The sequence below is a fragment of the Tauraco erythrolophus genome, chromosome Z (assembly GCF_009769465.1).
Source record: "Tauraco erythrolophus isolate bTauEry1 chromosome Z, bTauEry1.pri, whole genome shotgun sequence".
In the NCBI taxonomy this organism is placed as follows: domain Eukaryota; kingdom Metazoa; phylum Chordata; class Aves; order Musophagiformes; family Musophagidae; genus Tauraco; species Tauraco erythrolophus.
In genome coordinates, this window is record NC_141496.1 from 34,292,884 (window position 1) to 34,310,652 (window position 17,769).

At 42.8% G+C, this 17,769-nt stretch overlaps 1 protein-coding gene across 1 annotated transcript in view; it reads right to left on the reverse strand.

Moving 5' to 3' along the window:
* Nucleotides 1-362: 362 nt before the first annotated feature.
* Nucleotides 363-17,769, reverse strand: part of RHOBTB3 (Rho related BTB domain containing 3) — a 30,322-nt gene continuing 12,915 nt past the window's right edge. The window contains exons 5-12 of the mRNA XM_009990790.2: nucleotides 16,719-16,830; nucleotides 16,041-16,409; nucleotides 13,609-13,721; nucleotides 11,900-12,011; nucleotides 7,616-7,789; nucleotides 6,291-6,457; nucleotides 4,497-4,593; nucleotides 363-478 (exon numbers count right to left, since the gene is read on the reverse strand). Of these exons, the coding sequence (XP_009989092.2) occupies nucleotides 363-478; nucleotides 4,497-4,593; nucleotides 6,291-6,457; nucleotides 7,616-7,789; nucleotides 11,900-12,011; nucleotides 13,609-13,721; nucleotides 16,041-16,409; nucleotides 16,719-16,830 (1,260 nt within the window). The remainder of the gene's footprint in view (nucleotides 479-4,496; nucleotides 4,594-6,290; nucleotides 6,458-7,615; nucleotides 7,790-11,899; nucleotides 12,012-13,608; nucleotides 13,722-16,040; nucleotides 16,410-16,718; nucleotides 16,831-17,769) is intronic.

The window sequence follows — 17,769 nt, forward strand, 5'->3', positions numbered from 1 at the left end:
CTTATGAGTCGGCTTCTCAGCTTCCCTGTACTGGTACTGTGCTCCTATTTTGCGCAGATTTACAAAAAAAAAATTAGTTTTCAACAGATGCCACTTTAGCAGCTAAATATAACCCTGAAAACAAACAAAACAACCAAAAAAGAAATTAGAAAAGGCAACAGATGACAGTCATGACAGTGTTCCGTATTATGTTTAATCCGCATAGGTGTGAAATCCCTGTGCTAGAAATACACCTTCATGATACATTTCTCAATGCTTTAAGAAAAAAAGTAGAGTGGTTTATTGACTTGACCTTTACCCTCCGTATAATTCCCAGTCTGAGACTTCCCTGTCGAGATGCACGTCGCGCGTGCTCCATCTCCTCACATTACTGCGCAGTGGCATTTCTGAGAGTGGACGTAGCTCCTGTAGTCAGCGAGCTGCTTCAGGTACAACTCAGAAGGCCACCTGTGCGTCTCCACGAAATCGCGCTCCTCCACTAAACGAAGCAACGAAGGAATTAAGGGTAACACCCAAACACACAGCACAAGTGCACAGGCTGCAAGAAGTCTTTTAAAACAGGTTCGAGGACATTAAGGCTATAAATACAACTAGAAAAGTAAAGATGAGTGCTGACCATTTTGCCTTGATCTCACTGTAATGCACACGAGACTTGCCACACGATTCCTGCTTGCTATTACGTTAGAAATAAATATTACTTAACAAAATAAATACAATACTCATTAAACAGAGCGGAGAGATTATCCTAAAGATGAATATTCTTTTTCCTCAGAAGATAATCAGATTTGATAATCAAACACAAGGGTTTTTCTATGCCACAACACCATAAAGGAGAGTGTTTCATTCCCTATGCCAATAGTTTGTCTCAAGATCATCACGAAAAAAGCAAGGTAAAGAAAGAAATTAGGAGTTCAACAAGACTTTTTTCTTTCATTGCACGTGCTTTTTGTCAACGATGAAATCATGTAACGGAGATTTTAGCCATATTACTTAGATGAACCCCCTCTGCCGTGGCAGAAATATACATCTTCATCCCCTTACCCCAGGTTTTCTGGAGCCAGCCTGCAGCAGCGGTTGTGGTCCTTTAGGGGCTCAGACCAACCTGGACAAAGACCAAGTCGCAGCAGAGAGACCTGGGGCTCGGGAGGGCTGAGGTCAGGGAAACAGCTGTAATAACGGGCAGCAGGCAGCGTCATGCAACACACAGGGCTGGCAGATAAGATTCCAGCCGTCAGGAAATCCCCGGAGAGCCACTGCCCCGCGCTGCATCGTTCGCCTGAACCTTCAGCTCATGCTGTATTATGGTGTCCTGAGCAAAAAAGGTCAACTGTCCACATCTGTCGGTGTCCTGGGAAGCGTGCTCCCCGTTGGAACATGCCTGTGAGTGTTTGCGCCTGCGCAAACCAGATCAGAATGCTTTCACTCATCCACCTCTATTTACTTATGCACTCCTATTTCTTTCCTCTGGTTGTCTTGGAGCAAGCTTGACGCAGCAGTGCGTGCTGACCCCTCGGTGAATCATGGGGACAGCACTTGGACGAAGGAGAAAAGCAGAAGGCTGCCAGGCGTGTGAACACCGAATCTCAAGGGATACCAGTCCACTGGTGTGATGCACTTTTCCTCTGAGCCAACAGCCAGGCTGGTACCAGAAAAAACCCCTCCAACAGCCAACACAGCCAACAGCCTTAGTACTGCTCTGCATCAGCCCTGGATGCTCCACGAGTGGTGGGAGCATGGAGAAAACTACAGGTGTTGGCATGGCAAGCATTTGGTGTGGGAATATCGTACAGTCCATCCCCAAGTTACTCAGGCACTGTCAGAGCACGTGCTCACAAATATCAGTAAGTGATGCTTATCAGAAGCATCGCTGAATAAGTTTCATGACAGGCTCACATGCAGCCTGATGTCCATCAGGATATCTACAACTTGGAGACAGAGGCACTATTATTATTACTTTCCCCAGCAGAAAAAAAAAGTAATTAATAAGCTATTCTGCTCTTGTCCCCTCTACTCTGCTCTCATGACACCCCCCTGCAGTGCTGCATTCAGCTCTGGAGTCCCCAACACAAGAAGGATGTGGAGCTGCTGGAGCGGGTCCAGAGGAGGGCCACGAAGATGATCTGAGGGCTGGAGCACCTCTCCTATGGAGACAGGCTGAAAGAGTTGAGGCTGTTCAGCCTAGAGAAGAGAAAGCTCTGGGGAGACCTTCTAGCAGCCTTCCGGTACCTAAAGGGGCTACAAGAAAGCTGGAGAGGGACTTTGGAAAAGGGAGTATAATGACAGGACAAGGGGCAATGGCTTTAACCTCAAAGAGGGGAGATTTAGATGAGATCTAAGGAAGAAACTCTTCCCTCTGAGGGTGGTGAGGCACTGGAAGAGGTTTCCCAGTGTTGTGGGTTAGGCCGCTCCGGCAAACAAACCGCCCCCCCCAGTTGTTGACTCACCCTCTCCCAGCCCCAGGGATGAGGGAGAGAATTAAAGGATAAACAGGAAACCCGTGAGTTGAGATAAGAACAATTTAATACAGAGGATTTAATAGACAGTGTAGATGCTCACCACCCCCTCGTATGCGAAGCCCGTCTCGTCCCGAAGCTGCAATCCCGGACGAATGCGAGGCCCCGAAATAGAGAGGGGCAGAGAAAGATAGCACTCCGAGAGTGGGAGTACTGGCAGAGAGAGGGGAAAAAAAAGCAATAGAGCAAAAGCGCAGCAAGCGCAAAAGAGCAAAAGCGACGAAGGAGCCAAAGTGCAAAAGCCCTTCTGTCCGGCTGACCCTCACCTTTATACTGGGCATGACGCTGCATGATATGGAATACTAATTGGCCAGTTTGGCCCTCAGTCTTAAGTTCCACCACAAATCACAAGGGGAATCGTGTCCCCCTTGTCCCAGCTATGTTCCCCCCTTATCCCGCCGTGCTTCTGCACTCCGGCACACTGAAAAGTCCTTGGAGTCTCACATCCAACCACAAACATCAACTTGCTATCAACATTCTTCTCAGAGTGAGCCTCTGAGTAAAACCAAAACACGGAGCTCTTCTAGCTGCTAAAAAGAAGAGCTGACTCTGTCCCAGCTAAAACCAGCACACCCAGAGAGGCTGTGGCTGCCCCCTCCCTGGAGGTGTTCAACACCAGGTTGGATGAGGCTTTGGGCAACCTGGTGTAGTGGAGGGTTTTCCTGCCCACGGCAGGGGGGTTGGAACTAGATGATCTTTGAGGTCCCTTCCAACCCTAACCGTTCTGTGATTCTGTGATTCTATTTTGATAAATTGATATCCCACTGGGGAACCGGGAACTGGGTAAGTAGATGTGCCTAGATTGAGCCCTGCAGTGACCCCAAGTCAGAAGGGTCTCTGTGCTCTCCTGCCTCACCAAGGGGAAAGCAGAAGCAGTTCCCACCTTCACCAAATGGGAAGGATAACCTGATTCCTGCAGCTTCAGGAGAACTTCAGAGTGGTTGAGACCAAAGTCCTGTAGCGAGGAAGATACCACAAAGTGCCTTCAAACACAGCCTGTCACCTGAACTAGCAGGAAGGAAAGCAAAGCAAGTCCATTGCGGACCAAACCCACTGGTGAGTGACACCTGCCAGCACAGGTGTCCTACACTGCCTTGTTCAATCCAGATCTCGCTATACAAAATGGATATTTCAGAAAATGACCAGGTGGGCTGCTGGAAGATAAATTCCAGGTCCAAACAAGGCGGAGAGGACCTAGCTCTCCTTCCTTTGCTCATAACGATTACAAAGTCATCCATCATCACACATAAATATACAAGCCTTGCAGAGGAGGAAAGAGGACCTTTAATGTATTTCAGACCAAACAGAGCTTCAGCTCACTGATAAAAAAAATCCCCTTCTGGAAGACACTGGCCCCATTCCAATGGTCTGAACAGGAACCACAGGCCAAAGAGATGCACTCATCAAGATAAACTTCATCAGGGTGATGAAAAATCATGTAGGCAATGAGCAAAACTTTTGAGAGTTACGTATCAGGGAACAAATATAGTATTCGACAGAGCCTGGGTTTATTTACGTGAATGGACATTAGTTATTTGATTTCGTGAGATCTACTGGAGAGTATTGTAAGAATCCTATCAAAGAAAACCCCAGCCCTTAAAGAGCAGGTATTGTAAGTGACTCATTACCTTGGTTCAAATGTATGAACTAAACAAAATCAAATACATAAGGTGGAGAGGGTGGCATATGATGACCAAACTGTCCCAGTCGATTCAGTTATAGGTGGGAACCTGGCCATCAGTACAGCAACCAAAAGACACAGGGATGCTGTTGCTGGCTATGCTGCTCTTCATGTGTCATATGCTGGTTCCACAGCAGGGTGGTGAACCATCCAGCTCAGACAGACTCTGGGGTTGACTGGACTGTGTAGCCTAAAGAAGTCCTAATACTCCTCTCATGCAGAAATAGTATTGTCCAGTACCTCGCTTTTGGTCTAAGCAGAACTGAAAACACTTCCTGTTTTAAAAGTAATTGATAAATTACCTGAAAGATCTTGAAATTCAGGCTTTTGACTGAAGATGAGGTAGTTAGTGGCAATAAAATGAAGAAGCCAAGTTGAAAGGCAATCAGAATTGTGAAACTGTGAGAAGAAAGGAAACGCAACACTTAATGCTATCATGTCTAAAACACAACCACGCCTCACATGTCAAAATATTTCAGATTACCACTGTCAACACAGAAATTTATTAAATAAAGTTTTGATTGTAGGAGATAACAAAGGAAAAGTCATTGCTGAAAATATGTAAATAGAGGAAGGCCCAAGAACTAATGACAAAACTCCCTCCCCCAAAGACATAACCCCTGGGGCTTCTTTGGTCATGAATCTTGGAAATTTTTGTCTTCCGCATCATAGCAGAGCTTGAGAAAGAGGAAGGTAAGGAGCGTGGCACGTTGGTTTTGTTGTCTCCTCTTTCTCCACAAAATCCTCTTCATTTAAGTCAATATCCTGCCTGAGACTTGTACACAATTCAGTTTTTATTTTCCTATTTTGTCTTTACTGTCTCAATTCAGTTTTTATTTTCCTATTTTGTCTTTACTGTCTCTTTCTCTCTTTTTTTCAGCCTCTAATCGTGCTTTTTATGTATTTCACTCAATATTCTGTCAGATTACATCTTCTTTGTCACTTGTATATCATATAATTTTCCTTTCGACTAAAAAAGAAAGTAGTGCATCTTCACCTGCCTAAAATACATCTTTTCTGGCACAAGTTGCAATTAAGTGGAATTACTGCGATGTGTCCTTGAGGAACAAAATCACACAGATTGTGGTGTGACTGCACATTGTTCAGCAAGAGGCTGAAGCAGGCTTTTGTGCTGGTTGGGGCTGGGGCAGGGTTAATTTTCTTCCCAGGAGCTGGCACGGGGCTGCGCTTTGGATTGGTGCTGGAATCATCGTTGGTAACGCAGAGATGTTTTCGTTATTGCTGAGCCGCACTTCGGCAGCGTCACGGCCTTTTCTGCTTCTTGTCCTGCCCCGCCAGCGAGGGGGCTGGGGGTGCCCAGGTTGTCGGGAAGGGACACGGCTGGGATGGCTGACCCCAGCTGGCCCAAGGGGTATCCCAGACCATATGTAGACGTAGGGCTTAGGAACGTGATTTAGTGGTGGATGTGGCAGTGTTGGGTTAACAGTTGGACTCAATAATCTTCAAGGTCTTTTCCAACCTAAATGGTTCCATGATTCTACGATGTCATGCTCAGCATATAAAGCTGGGGAAGAAGGAAGGGGGGGATGTTCGGAGTGATGGTGTTTGTGTTCCCAAGTCACTGTTCCACGTGATGGAGCCCTGCTGTCCTGCGGATGGTGAACACCTGCCCGCCCATGGGAAAGGGTGAAGGAATTCCTTGGTTTGCTTTGCTGTGCACATGGCTTTTGCTTTACCTATTAAACTGTCTTTATCTCAACCCATGAGTTTTCTCACTTTTACCCTTCCGATTTTCTTCTCCCCCCATCCCATCCCATCCCATCCCATCCCATCCCATCCCATCCCATCCCATCCCATCCCATCCCATCCCATCCCATCCCATCCCATCCCATCCCATCCCATCGAGCAGCTGGGTGGGGCTGAGTTGCCTGCAAGGGTTAAACTATGACGGCTTTATTTTAGCCAGCCTTGTGCCACCAGATACACCTAATCAACAGATTGTATATCAATGTTTGTCCTTGGAAACGGAAATTATTAAGATCTTAAAAATCTTAACAATTACATTTTAAAAACAGACAAAAACCTGCTAATTAGAGTCAACATACACATTATTCTTTGACATACACAACACATACCTTAGCTTTTTTGAGCAAGCTAACAATACTGAGACTTGTGGACGCCAGTTCCCTGCTAGGCATGCTCTGAAGCTGCGTGATAATGTAAAGCTCACAAATATGCTGGAGCCTCATTACTTGGTACATCTCTGCACAGATCAAGAGAGACATAGCTTGGAGAATACTGGCTGAAAAACAAGAAAACATAAGTTACATGTGTTTTACTTTTTTGACAAGATGATCAAAGCCACTTTTCACCATGTCATCTTTTAAACACCTTAAAATAAATGCAAAATCAAACTACTGTTGATCATCTTTTTGTGTTTTTCATTATTATCATTATAAATTTGCTACACCACTCTCTTTTTCCAGATAAACTATTTAATTAACATGAAAAAGCAGTTAGTACTTTTTAGAAGGTAAGTGAAATAAATTGTTGTCAATATCCTGTATCTTGAAGATGCTGAGTCGAGTACTTCTGGTCTATTTAAAGTAAGTGACCATTAATAAAAGAATTTAGCTTTCTAATCTCTCTTTCAAAAAGATACGCGTACAAGAAAATATAGCAAAAAGGCCAAAAAGAAAATGGAGCCACCATGTTTTTGAAAAAAATATAGTATGGTGGTTGCATATTTAGACTGACGGATAAGGAAATGTTAGATGAACTGAAAAGAGAAACATTTGGAAAACTTAAGAATAAGGTAGAATTATTTGAAAAGAAAACAAAAGCAAAAATACATATCACAACATCATTCATTCATTACATCAACGGAAAATTATCTGTATTTATACAATATTTCATATTGAGTATGTAGATTGTCTTTAAGAAAGACAAAGGTTAAGACACAAAGAATACTTGAGCTCATTTTTTCTTGCCTAATACTCCAGTTAAACTTTTTTCTACTTTTATATACAAATAAGACATCCACGTGTATAAATAAGGCATTCTTGCAATTTCACCTCATTTATACTAAACTGAACAAAATATATGCTAAACATAATGACTAATTTAAAATCAGAATTTAGATAATAAGATTTCTAATAAGATTAGAAAGCGGTGTTATTGTGATGTAGAAAGAAAATTCCACATATTGTAAAGAACCAGAAAGGAAATTTCACAGTTTTTTGAGTATTGCTATGCAAGCACAAAACAAATACAGCATTTTATTATTTGCAAAAGACTGATTTCTTTCTTTATTGCACAATATGAACAAATTCTCTTTTTTGAGACATCATAAATTAAAATATTGGCGTTTTTCAATGAAAGAAATGCTGCTACATAACTATCAATGACGCAATGTGGAAAACCGAGTAACAGGTACACGTGTATTTTTAAATTTTCTTACCTGGGCAGCAGGAGTCGGTATAAAGGTACTCTAGAAAGGAGAGGAAAGTGTCTTTGGAAACCCCGTACACTGGAACCAGAATACTATTTGCTTCTAGGTAATTACCATTAAACATAGCTGCCATTACCTCACAGCGAGCTACCAGAACTGCTCTGTGGGCTGGTACAGTTGCACCTGCGGGATGCAAGATAAATATCTGTGATGATTTTACATGCATAGAAAGATCTTGATTTTACAGCTCATGCTTTCTTAGAAGGCCTTCACTTCACGGAACAAGACAAAAGTGTTCAGAATTAACAATATCCGATAGATTACCAACAACACACTTTTATACCAGTCATGATGTTTACATCCACCCAGCAGCCATCAGCAAACAATAAGAAATACCAGATTTGTTACGACGACCTGCTCCCAACACCAGGTGCTCCAAACAGAGTAAACTTTCATCAGTCAGAAACAGGTTTTCAACCCCTTTCAGGCCCATTGCATAAATATGCAGTGATGTCTTAGCACCTCTGCTATGAAAACAGGCTGAGAGAGTTGGGGCTGTTCAGCCTGGAGAAGAGAAGGCTCCGGGGCGATCTTATAGCAGCCTTCCAGTACCTAAAGGGGGCCTACAGGAAAGCTGGAGAGGGATTTTTTACAAGGGCGTGTAGTGATAGGACAGAGGGCAATGGCTTTAAACTGAAAGAGGGCAGATTTAGGTTAGATATAAGAAAGAAATTCTTAACATTGAGGGTGGTGAGGTACTGGAAGAGGTTTCCCAGAGAAGTTGTGGATGCCCCATCCCTGGAGGTGTTCAAGGTCAGGTTGGATGAGGCTTTGGGCAACCTGGTGTAGTGGAGGGTGTCCCTGCCCATGGCACGAGGCTTGGAACTAGATGATCTTTGAGGTCCCTTCCAACCCTAACTATTCTATGATTCTATGTGAGTTATTATGCAAATCAGTAATTCGTGTTCATCAGTAATCCCATTGGTGATGATTGTGTGTTCCAGAAGCCAAACACTCACATAACCACACGAAGCAGAGAAAGGCAAATTATCCCAGATGAAATTCCATTAAATCCATTAGGTAAGTATGGATTTAACCAGATTAAGAGGTAAGTATGGATTTAACCAGATTAAGTATTTTGCCCAAGCGAATTTTTTGATTGTTGCCTTATGAAAATAATGCCAATAAATTTTTTCCAGAAATTTCTCCATTTTTTCGTATTTGTAAATGGATCATTTACTATACTACAGCACTTGGAAGACCCAGTAAGGTTAACAGCCCAGGGTGGTAGAGGTCTTACAGGCTCTTAATGAAAATGTTGACAGCCTGAGCCGCCAGCCCAACACTCGGAATCCTCCAGAGTCTGGCTGAACCAGACAGTCCAGTGTGCAGGAAAGTGCCAAATGAGTGCCAGACAGGACAGCAACCAGAGACAGAAGGAGAGCTTACAGTTGGATGTAAATGATTCAATTAAAATTATAATAAACAGACCAAGTGACATACAAAATAAATATACTGTAAATACTTGTATAGAAGTTACTGTCCTAATTTCCTCCTTAATGACAAACCCTCCCACCTACTTAATTTCTTGAAGACATCTGGCACTTTCTCATCTTTGTGCTATTTCTATTTACCTGTGCTTTGACTTCCAAATTGTCTTAAGCTGCATACAAAAAGTGTATATATTTCTACATAGAGAGAACACATGTAAATTTTATTAAATATTTACACACGTGACATGAGCAATACCTGATGCAGACATGATGTAAGATTTGCATGTATTTTTGTACATGCAAGCAATTAGCTATTCACCTGCTAATTAGGAGGTTCAGTCACGTTATAAGTCTTTACACGGACATAATGGGCTCCCATTTTCAATGGCTCCCACTTTGGCAAGCTAGAAAGCAACTCCCAGTGCTCAAGGAATTAGTTGAAGACTTAAAAATTTATTTGTCCAGTTAAGACTAGAGCTTTCAGTTTCTCTTAGCAATTATTTGATTTTAATACAATTATTTTGGCTGATGAACTAGGGGAAAAGACTTGGAAGATTTACCAAGCATAAGGAAAAACAGTTCCCATTTTGTTACTGGGTAAGGACACTTTTTTTTTTAAATAAATGTCAACCCATTCAACAGTAACTTCTTTTCTGTGAAATGTATAGCGGTGATACGGTTTCATCAACTTCCCACAAAGCCTCTCTCTGGAGTGGGATACAGAGAAGAATTGTTCGTGTCATTAAACTCAGCATCAGAATTTTGTTCTAATTTTCAAAGATCTTTTTGGGTTTTTTTCTGCATGTTATACAGAACATCTAGAAAGAATTTGCTTGTCCTCATATACTTCCTTTTGAAGGAATAATGTTTCATACCCAGCTCTGAGATTTAAAGCTGAAAATAGTTAAACAATTGTCTAATCCTCAAAGACCATTTCTGCACAAAGGGTGGGTGTGCTCACATCCAGAAAATCATTAGCATTCAAAAACTGTCTCATTCTCATTCTCACAAAACCATGCAACACTTTCTCCCCTCCTGTGTTTTCATTTCTAAGGGTGAATGCATTTAATTTCCAGAAAAAATCCCCCGTAATGCTGCAGCATATCGGTGCACCCAAGCATGTTCTTTGCAGATAAAATGGGAACAGAAGATGGTTTCGCTGGCGCAGCTCCTGCCCGTGCCTCTGCCAAGGAGCACTCGGCATCTTTGTGAGCAGACCCATGGAATACCAACAACAACCTGTTACCGACAAGCCAGCATGGGAAGCCAGCCTCTGCGCTCCCACATCTTTTTAATCTGGCCACAAAGAGGACTAGATAATTACCAGCATCTCAATAGACTTTATTTTTTTTCCGAAAACTCAATAATTTACATGTTACTTTTCACACTTGTAGGGCTAAGCAATAGGCAGGTCTAACATAAGCACCTGCAAGGCTGAAGGTTGTTTTCATAAGGAGTGACCTATCATAAAGAAGTTGCAGAGACTTGTGTCAAAAACATGAAGATTGGTACAGGAACATCTAGAAGGGTAGTAGAACAGAGCAGGTGTTGATGGCACCTAGATTAGCAGGTCATTGAAACCCCAGCACACAGAATCATAGAACGGTTTGGGTTAGAAGGCACCTTCAAGATCACCCAGTTCGAAGCCCCCTGCCATGGGTAGGGACACCCTCCACTACACCAGGTTGCTCAAAGCCTCATCCAACCCGGCCTCAAACTCTTCCAGGGATAGGGCATCCACAGCTTTTCTGAGCAACCTGCTCCAGTGCCTCCCCACCCTCAGAGGGAAGAATTTCTTCCTTAGATATCATCTAAATCTCCCCTCTTGCAGTTTAAGGCCATTGCCCCTTGTCCTGTCACTACACTCCCTTGTTCAAAGCCCCTCTCCAGCTTTCTTGTAGCCCCTTTAGGTAGTGGAAGGCTGCTGGAAGTTGGCTTCTCTTCTCCAGGCTGAACAGCCCCAACTCTCTCAAGCTGTCTCCATAGCAGAGATGCTCCAGCCCTCGCATCATCCTCATGGCATCCTCTGAACCCACTCCAACAGCTCCATGTCCTTCTGATGTTGGGGACCCCGGAGCTGTATGCAGTACTGCAGGGGAGGGTCAGTACATCTATGTTTATTTCTAGGGATGTCCACACTGGGGAAAGAAGGGCAGCGAATAAAGCCCAAGAAGGTGCAGGATTGGGACATAAGTCCCTGTCACCTTCTGCAGGATAGAGAAAGGTATATCCACAGCCAACACCAGCCTGAGATGGACGAGATGGACAGAGGGAAGGTGGCCAGGAGTCAACAACCAGCACCTCTGGTCTTTTCACCAAGGGCAACAAGCAGACACAGCATCCTGAGTCCACACCTCTCCGAGGTCTGACACTGGGCAGAACCTTCAGACACATCCCATTGCTTTTGAAGGTGGGAACATGAGCAAGATAAGTAAGTTTTAAAATAAAAGCACCGTCCTCTGTGACACAATCCCTGGTTTAGCCTTGCTGCCTCAGAGCCTTTCCTGCAACACATCCCTCATTTCCAAGCCTCTGAGGGCTGCGTGTCAACCAGAGAGGCACAAAGCTGCTGGACAGGCAGAAGGCATTCGGATGGGCTCTGCTCTGATGGACCACGTTGCGAGTGGACACTGCTGTAAAGCATCCGTAGAGGCAGGTGCTACTTCCCAGCAAAAAAAATCCTTTCCACAGTGATAGCAAAGAGTATGCATTTCCTTAGTTTCGATGCAGGGGAAATACGATCTCCGTCTCCCACCCTCCTGCAGAGTGGGCGGATGCCAGAGGAGCGGCAGTCCCGTACCTTGTATTTTGAAGATGACGTCAGCAAGGACAGGTGTGTTGAAGAACAGCCTGAGAGAAGTGCTATACAGCTGTTTTATCTGGTGAGGTCTGCAGTCCTTTACAGTGCTTAGCTGCAAAATAAATTATTCATGAAACACTGTCAGGTATATCTGCCCACAGAATCAAAGATTACAAGACATCATTTATACGGGGAAACTAAACAGCAGCCTTTTGCTTTCTACTTCACGTTCTTTTGCTAGTGCCACTCAACCACATCGCTCACACCTGCAATACTCTGCAATAATCTTTCTTGTTTATTTTCCAATTTCCTGCAGTGCAGCGACTGCAGGGCCTCTCCGTCTCCCACAGTCACATCTAGCTCTTGCCCTGGTGCTCTCCCACCTGCGACAAAACTGCCCCATCCAGCATCTCTGGGCAGGTTTGATGGCATCACAATTTTCCTGGACTCCAAACACTTTCATACGCGCCCTGTTCGGAGCCAAGGTTGCAGAAACACAAGGTCTGAAGGCTCAGGGGGGAGCGCTGATGGGACACACATCCACCTCACACAGGTGCAAAGCAGCCAAATGTTGTGTGTTTCTTGATATTGCCCTGATATTGCCTCCACAAAGGCAGACGGAGATCACAGGCTGAAGCACAGACTTCTCTTGAAACTGAACATCTATCTGGAAGTGCTGGGTTTTGGAGGGTCTTGATGCTATGATGCTCAGATTATTTTGGTTTTCTTACTTTAAAAATGGAATCCAAAGCTATCAAAACGAACAACATCAAAATTGTAGTAAATGAAATTCAGATGAGGTTGAATTTTTGGTTAAAATTTTACCTAATGTATACATTTAATTTTTATCAAGAAAGTCACAATTCATTTATAGTCCTTATGCCTTTGAATAAAAACTTCAAAATGTGAAATAAAACTATCCCAAAGGCATAACAAAACCCTGGAAGACACAACTCAGGCTTATTATATTAAAAAGTTTTCACAACTTTCTAAGTCCAAAGCTATGAATGTTTTGTCTGTGGACACTTAGGACTGGTAAACCTACAGCTGAGTGATCAAAAGCTTAAAACAGCTAAGGTAAGGTTTTTATCATTATATTATGTTATCTCAAGACAGTCCCAGATTATTTCCCATTTAAATTGACAGAAATACTTTGTGCAAGTTCTATAGTATCACATAAGCTCTATCAGCACATGGATGTTAAAACTAATGCTATATTGTAAATTTTTATTAACATAGTAACGTGACATAAATTACATTTTACTGTGACGCCATCTGCTGAATTAAATATATTGAGCTATACACAGATTTCTACATCACAACACTTAAGAGAGAAATCAAGTCTCTTGAATTACTGCACAAACATGACTTTTGGCACATATTCAGGAAAGCAAAGCTTCTATTACATGAGAATCAGGAACACATAATCATATCGTTAGACAATGTGCAAAGCTGTGAGTATGAGTAATCTTTTTAGGATACCTACTTGTGCACTTTTTACTGATTACACTAGTTCTGCACATTAGATCAGCATCTCTGTGTTTCTATTTTGTACATGCCTGTGAGCAAGCCACTGATTAAGTAATAAAGGCTGTGTAAGACAAAGTGAGTTTAAAACAAAGACTGGCAAGGAAATCTTGTCTACAAAACAATTTCTCAAGAACTTAAGTAACTAATACTAACAGTTACCCCAAGAGAGTTAGATGTACCTTTCCTGGAGTTTTCAGGATACATTTAACTTTCTCAAGCACATGTTCAGTTTTTTCTGGATCCCTCAACTTCTTTTTTATGTCCTCTTCTAATTGTTCCCACTGGAAAGCACCTGCCATGAGACCGGGTAAAGCTGAATTACAAATCAACGAGGCGCAGGCCTTAGTAGGCAGAGAAAAGATGATATCAATGCCAAACAGACCCTGCGGAAACGATATTTTTTGCACATAGATCAGCCAGATTTTTGTGCTTAGTGAGAGCAAGACCCAATTCTTGCACAATAAAACTTCCATGGTACTTTTACATAAATGCAATCAAGTACAGGCAGATCAGGGCATCTCTCTTGTTTTCAAAGGCAATTTCTGGATTCATTCCAGTTCAATCACTACATATTGCAGGTAGGAATTCAGAAAAAATTCCTGCATGTTTCAATATTCATAGAAGTTCTTTAGCTTCTGCTCATATTGCTGGTTGCATTGCTTTACAGTTGTCTGAACCAGAAAAACTTTGCACACAGATATATTCTGAATACCAATAGCTAAAACCAGAACAAAGTTTGCAGTGAAATTTCTTTTTTTTTCTTGTTTTCAGAGTCAAAGCCATTATATTCTCTTAGGTCTCTCAACAGTGTTCTCAGAAAAAAAAATAGAAATGTTGACCGGCATTAAAACAAACATCATTTTTCCCTATACACTTGGCTGGAGTTAAGTCTCAAAGACACCATGGGGCTTTTTGGTAACTTTCAGCTCTGATTCCCAAGGCCATGCAGCATGGAAGAGTCAGAGACAGATAAAGACAAGTCAGCACAGCCCTGAAGGCACTCTGCTGCAGAAAAGGCTGAAATGGCACATACAGCCTACGGCATCTTCAGGTCTATCAGCTCCTACGTATACCGTATGGATGGTAAATCTTTGTAACCTCATGGGCATAATGTCACAGTCCTGAAAAGCTGAAAACGATGACATTGCCTCATGATCTGATCTATTCTCAGCCAGTGCCTTAAACACCTTTGAAAGACCTCTCCATCTCTCAAAGGCACCCAACAGTGCAATGACTTTTGGCAATGCCCTTTGGGTTGGGAGCTGAGACTTACAGCAGAGTTTAATCTACAAAGGTACAAAGTTCCCCATCTCTTTTGCTGACATAAGCAAAAGTAAAATTAATACACAGAAGGCAGCAGACACATTTATCTCTCACCTGCTGAAATTTGAGGTTTCGTCCCCTATTGATGTCACGAATAGATAAAAAAATCAGTCTGTTCACACTGGAAAACTTATGCCTCTGTTCTTTATGGTTTGGGAAGAACCGAAAGGGGTATTTTCAGTGTACAATCTCTAACTGAAAGCTGGAAGAGTCTCCCTTGTGTCTACACAAGCCAGTCTTCATGTCTCAGCTGCTAAGGCAGAAAACCTTTTCATATGTCAGGCAGGTATCGGTCTACAGAGATTGACTAAGCTTCTTTACAGATGCAGCTCTAACAATATAATTATTTGAGGCTTTTTTTAAATTACAGTTAAAATCAGAATGCATCATTAAAAAGTTTGCTAAATCTTTCAACAAATATAAAATCTACACTCTCATGTTCTGACATCTTGTAAAATATTTTGTAGAGAATAACGGGTATCAGGTACTTCCAGAAAAAAAAAAATTTTCTTTCACCTGAGGATTCCCAAGCAACACTTAGAAAAATATCAGTGTCATTTTAATAGACAGCTGGGATTAGGTAGGTGAGGTCACTGCCTGTACTGAGTTGGTAGCAGAACACATGCAACATATCAGCGTTCCCTGCACTCCAACCAGTTACCAGTGTTTTTATGGTACCAGCACCATACCCAGAAGAGAAATCACTTGAGTTTTCCTTAAGTCACCCTGCACTCTCATCAATGTGTTCAGAACTTTTAACCATTTTAAATATTTCAAAAGCCTAAAACCTGAAACTGTCCCAAACTCTAGAATTTTTTGGCAAAGCTTTTGAATATTCTTGATCTTAACTTACCAACCCTGTTCAGTAAAATATTGCATTTAACTGACCTTCATTAGATGTGGAATGACAACGAATTTAGTTTTATTAAAGCTAGGCAAAGGGTTTTTTTCATATAGACATTGTTTGTAGTGATCACAAGGGATCACAGAATCATAGAATGGTTTGGGTTGGAAGGGACATCAAAGACCATCCAGTTCGAACCCCGCTGCCATGGGCAGGCATACCCTCCACTACATCAGGTTGCTCAAAGCCTTATCCAACCCCTGCCTTCCAGGGATGGGGCAGGCACAGCTTCTCTGGGCAACCCGTTCCAGATGTAGCAACATGGTGGAACATCATACCCAACAGCAAAGGCATGTTCCTTAGGGTGATGCATTGATGCACATGCTCCTTCATGAGACATCAGCTGTAATGGAAATGAGTAGCCGGACTTATTCCCGGGGGTACCTGAGTAAATGAAGTGGAGGATGTCTGGGAGACAAGAGCAGAAGACAGAGTCCTTCACCACCACCTTCACTGGTGGGACGCAGGGCGGGACGCTGCGGGGCAGCGGGGAAAAGGTGGCCCCTGCCTCCACCGCGAAGAGGCTCTGCGCCATCTGCACGATGGAGGCGTCGCAGATGTCGGTGGGGCTCTTCACCTCGAAGAGCAGCATGAAGAGGTGGCTGACAGAGCAGAGGATGATCTTGTGAGCCTCCACCACCGTGCTGAGGTCCTCAGGGTAGAACGCCACGTCCGCGCACTGGCAGCAGCAGAGCAGGTTGTGCAGGTCCGCGTCGTAGTGTGATGCTTCGCCCTTTAAGATCGGCATTTTTTCTGCGAAAGACAACGAGCCGGGCTGTAGAACCGAAGCAAGTGTTAACTGCATTATTTCATCAAGTGCACCTGAAAACCAATCCCATTATTTTTGTCTAAAATAAATTAAAAATCCGTTGCAATGCTACATAGCGTTATATAGTTCTTTCCAAATTAATGAAATCATCACTAAAAGATGATGCCACTAGAGCAACATAACCAGAATAGCTGATGACAGCACAGCTGACAGTAACGATTACAACACGTTAATTGCACAAAGGACATGACACGCATAACGAACGACACCAGAGACCAGACGCCAGCGAGCACCTGGCTGTTCAAGCTGAGGGGGCTGAACTCGACGGCGCTTCTGTGTCTTCTCCCTTTTCTTCATTTTTGCAGATGACTTCTGATTCAACGTCTGGATCATGAAATATTCCAGCTAAAAGACAAAATGCACTTTTAAAAAATCCCAGTTATTTAAGAACAACGTAGACATCAAAATAAGGGGAACGAGCGAGTGCTGTGTGCAGGACTGAGGTTACTGCCACTACGGACAATGATCCAGGAGAGTCCCAGCCCCCTTTGGCAGGCACAGGTACCAAACGTAGTTGGAATTAGCATGATTTAAAAGGCTATTTATTCAAATGATAGTGGTAATTCTCTTGTATTTAATCTTCCCAGCAATGCTAGACACAAAGATACTCAATTCACTGACTTCCGTAGATGTTAATTACAGAATTAATGAGAATAATAATAACTAATAATAATAATAATAATTAATAAGACTAGATGAATAACGATCAGGTCCAAGTGACGGAAGTCACAGAACCATACAGCTAATCACCACCACCAATCGCAACGCTACCGTGTCCTCTGAGACAGTCACACTACAGTGTCATCTTTACGGCCAAAGTTTGTTTCGCTGGGACAGACCACAAGCATCATCACTGCGATAAAGATGTTCCTGAGGGGAAATGGTCCATTTTACAGGAATGAAGAGGCGCAAGAGTGGGTCAATTTGAGTTAACGCATGTCTTAAACACTTTTATCACCCGAGGTTCAACTGCAGAACATACAGTGCTTTCTAAAAACTAGAAAAATACTCCGGCTGGACCAGATGCTGAGTGGATTTCTCATTTTTAATTGGGAATGAAGGCATCCAATAAAAATTGGCTAACTGTCATGCCAGATATTCCAATTTATTATCAAGTCCCATGGCAGCACACTGTACTCACACTCCACGGACAACAGAAGCTCAGGCCATGTGAAATTACTGTGCTGAAAAACTGCATTTTTTTGTTCAAGCTCAAATGCCACTGCGAAAGTAAAACAAAAGGTTCAAAAAAAGGCTGAGCTTAAAACACCTCGTAAAACTGAA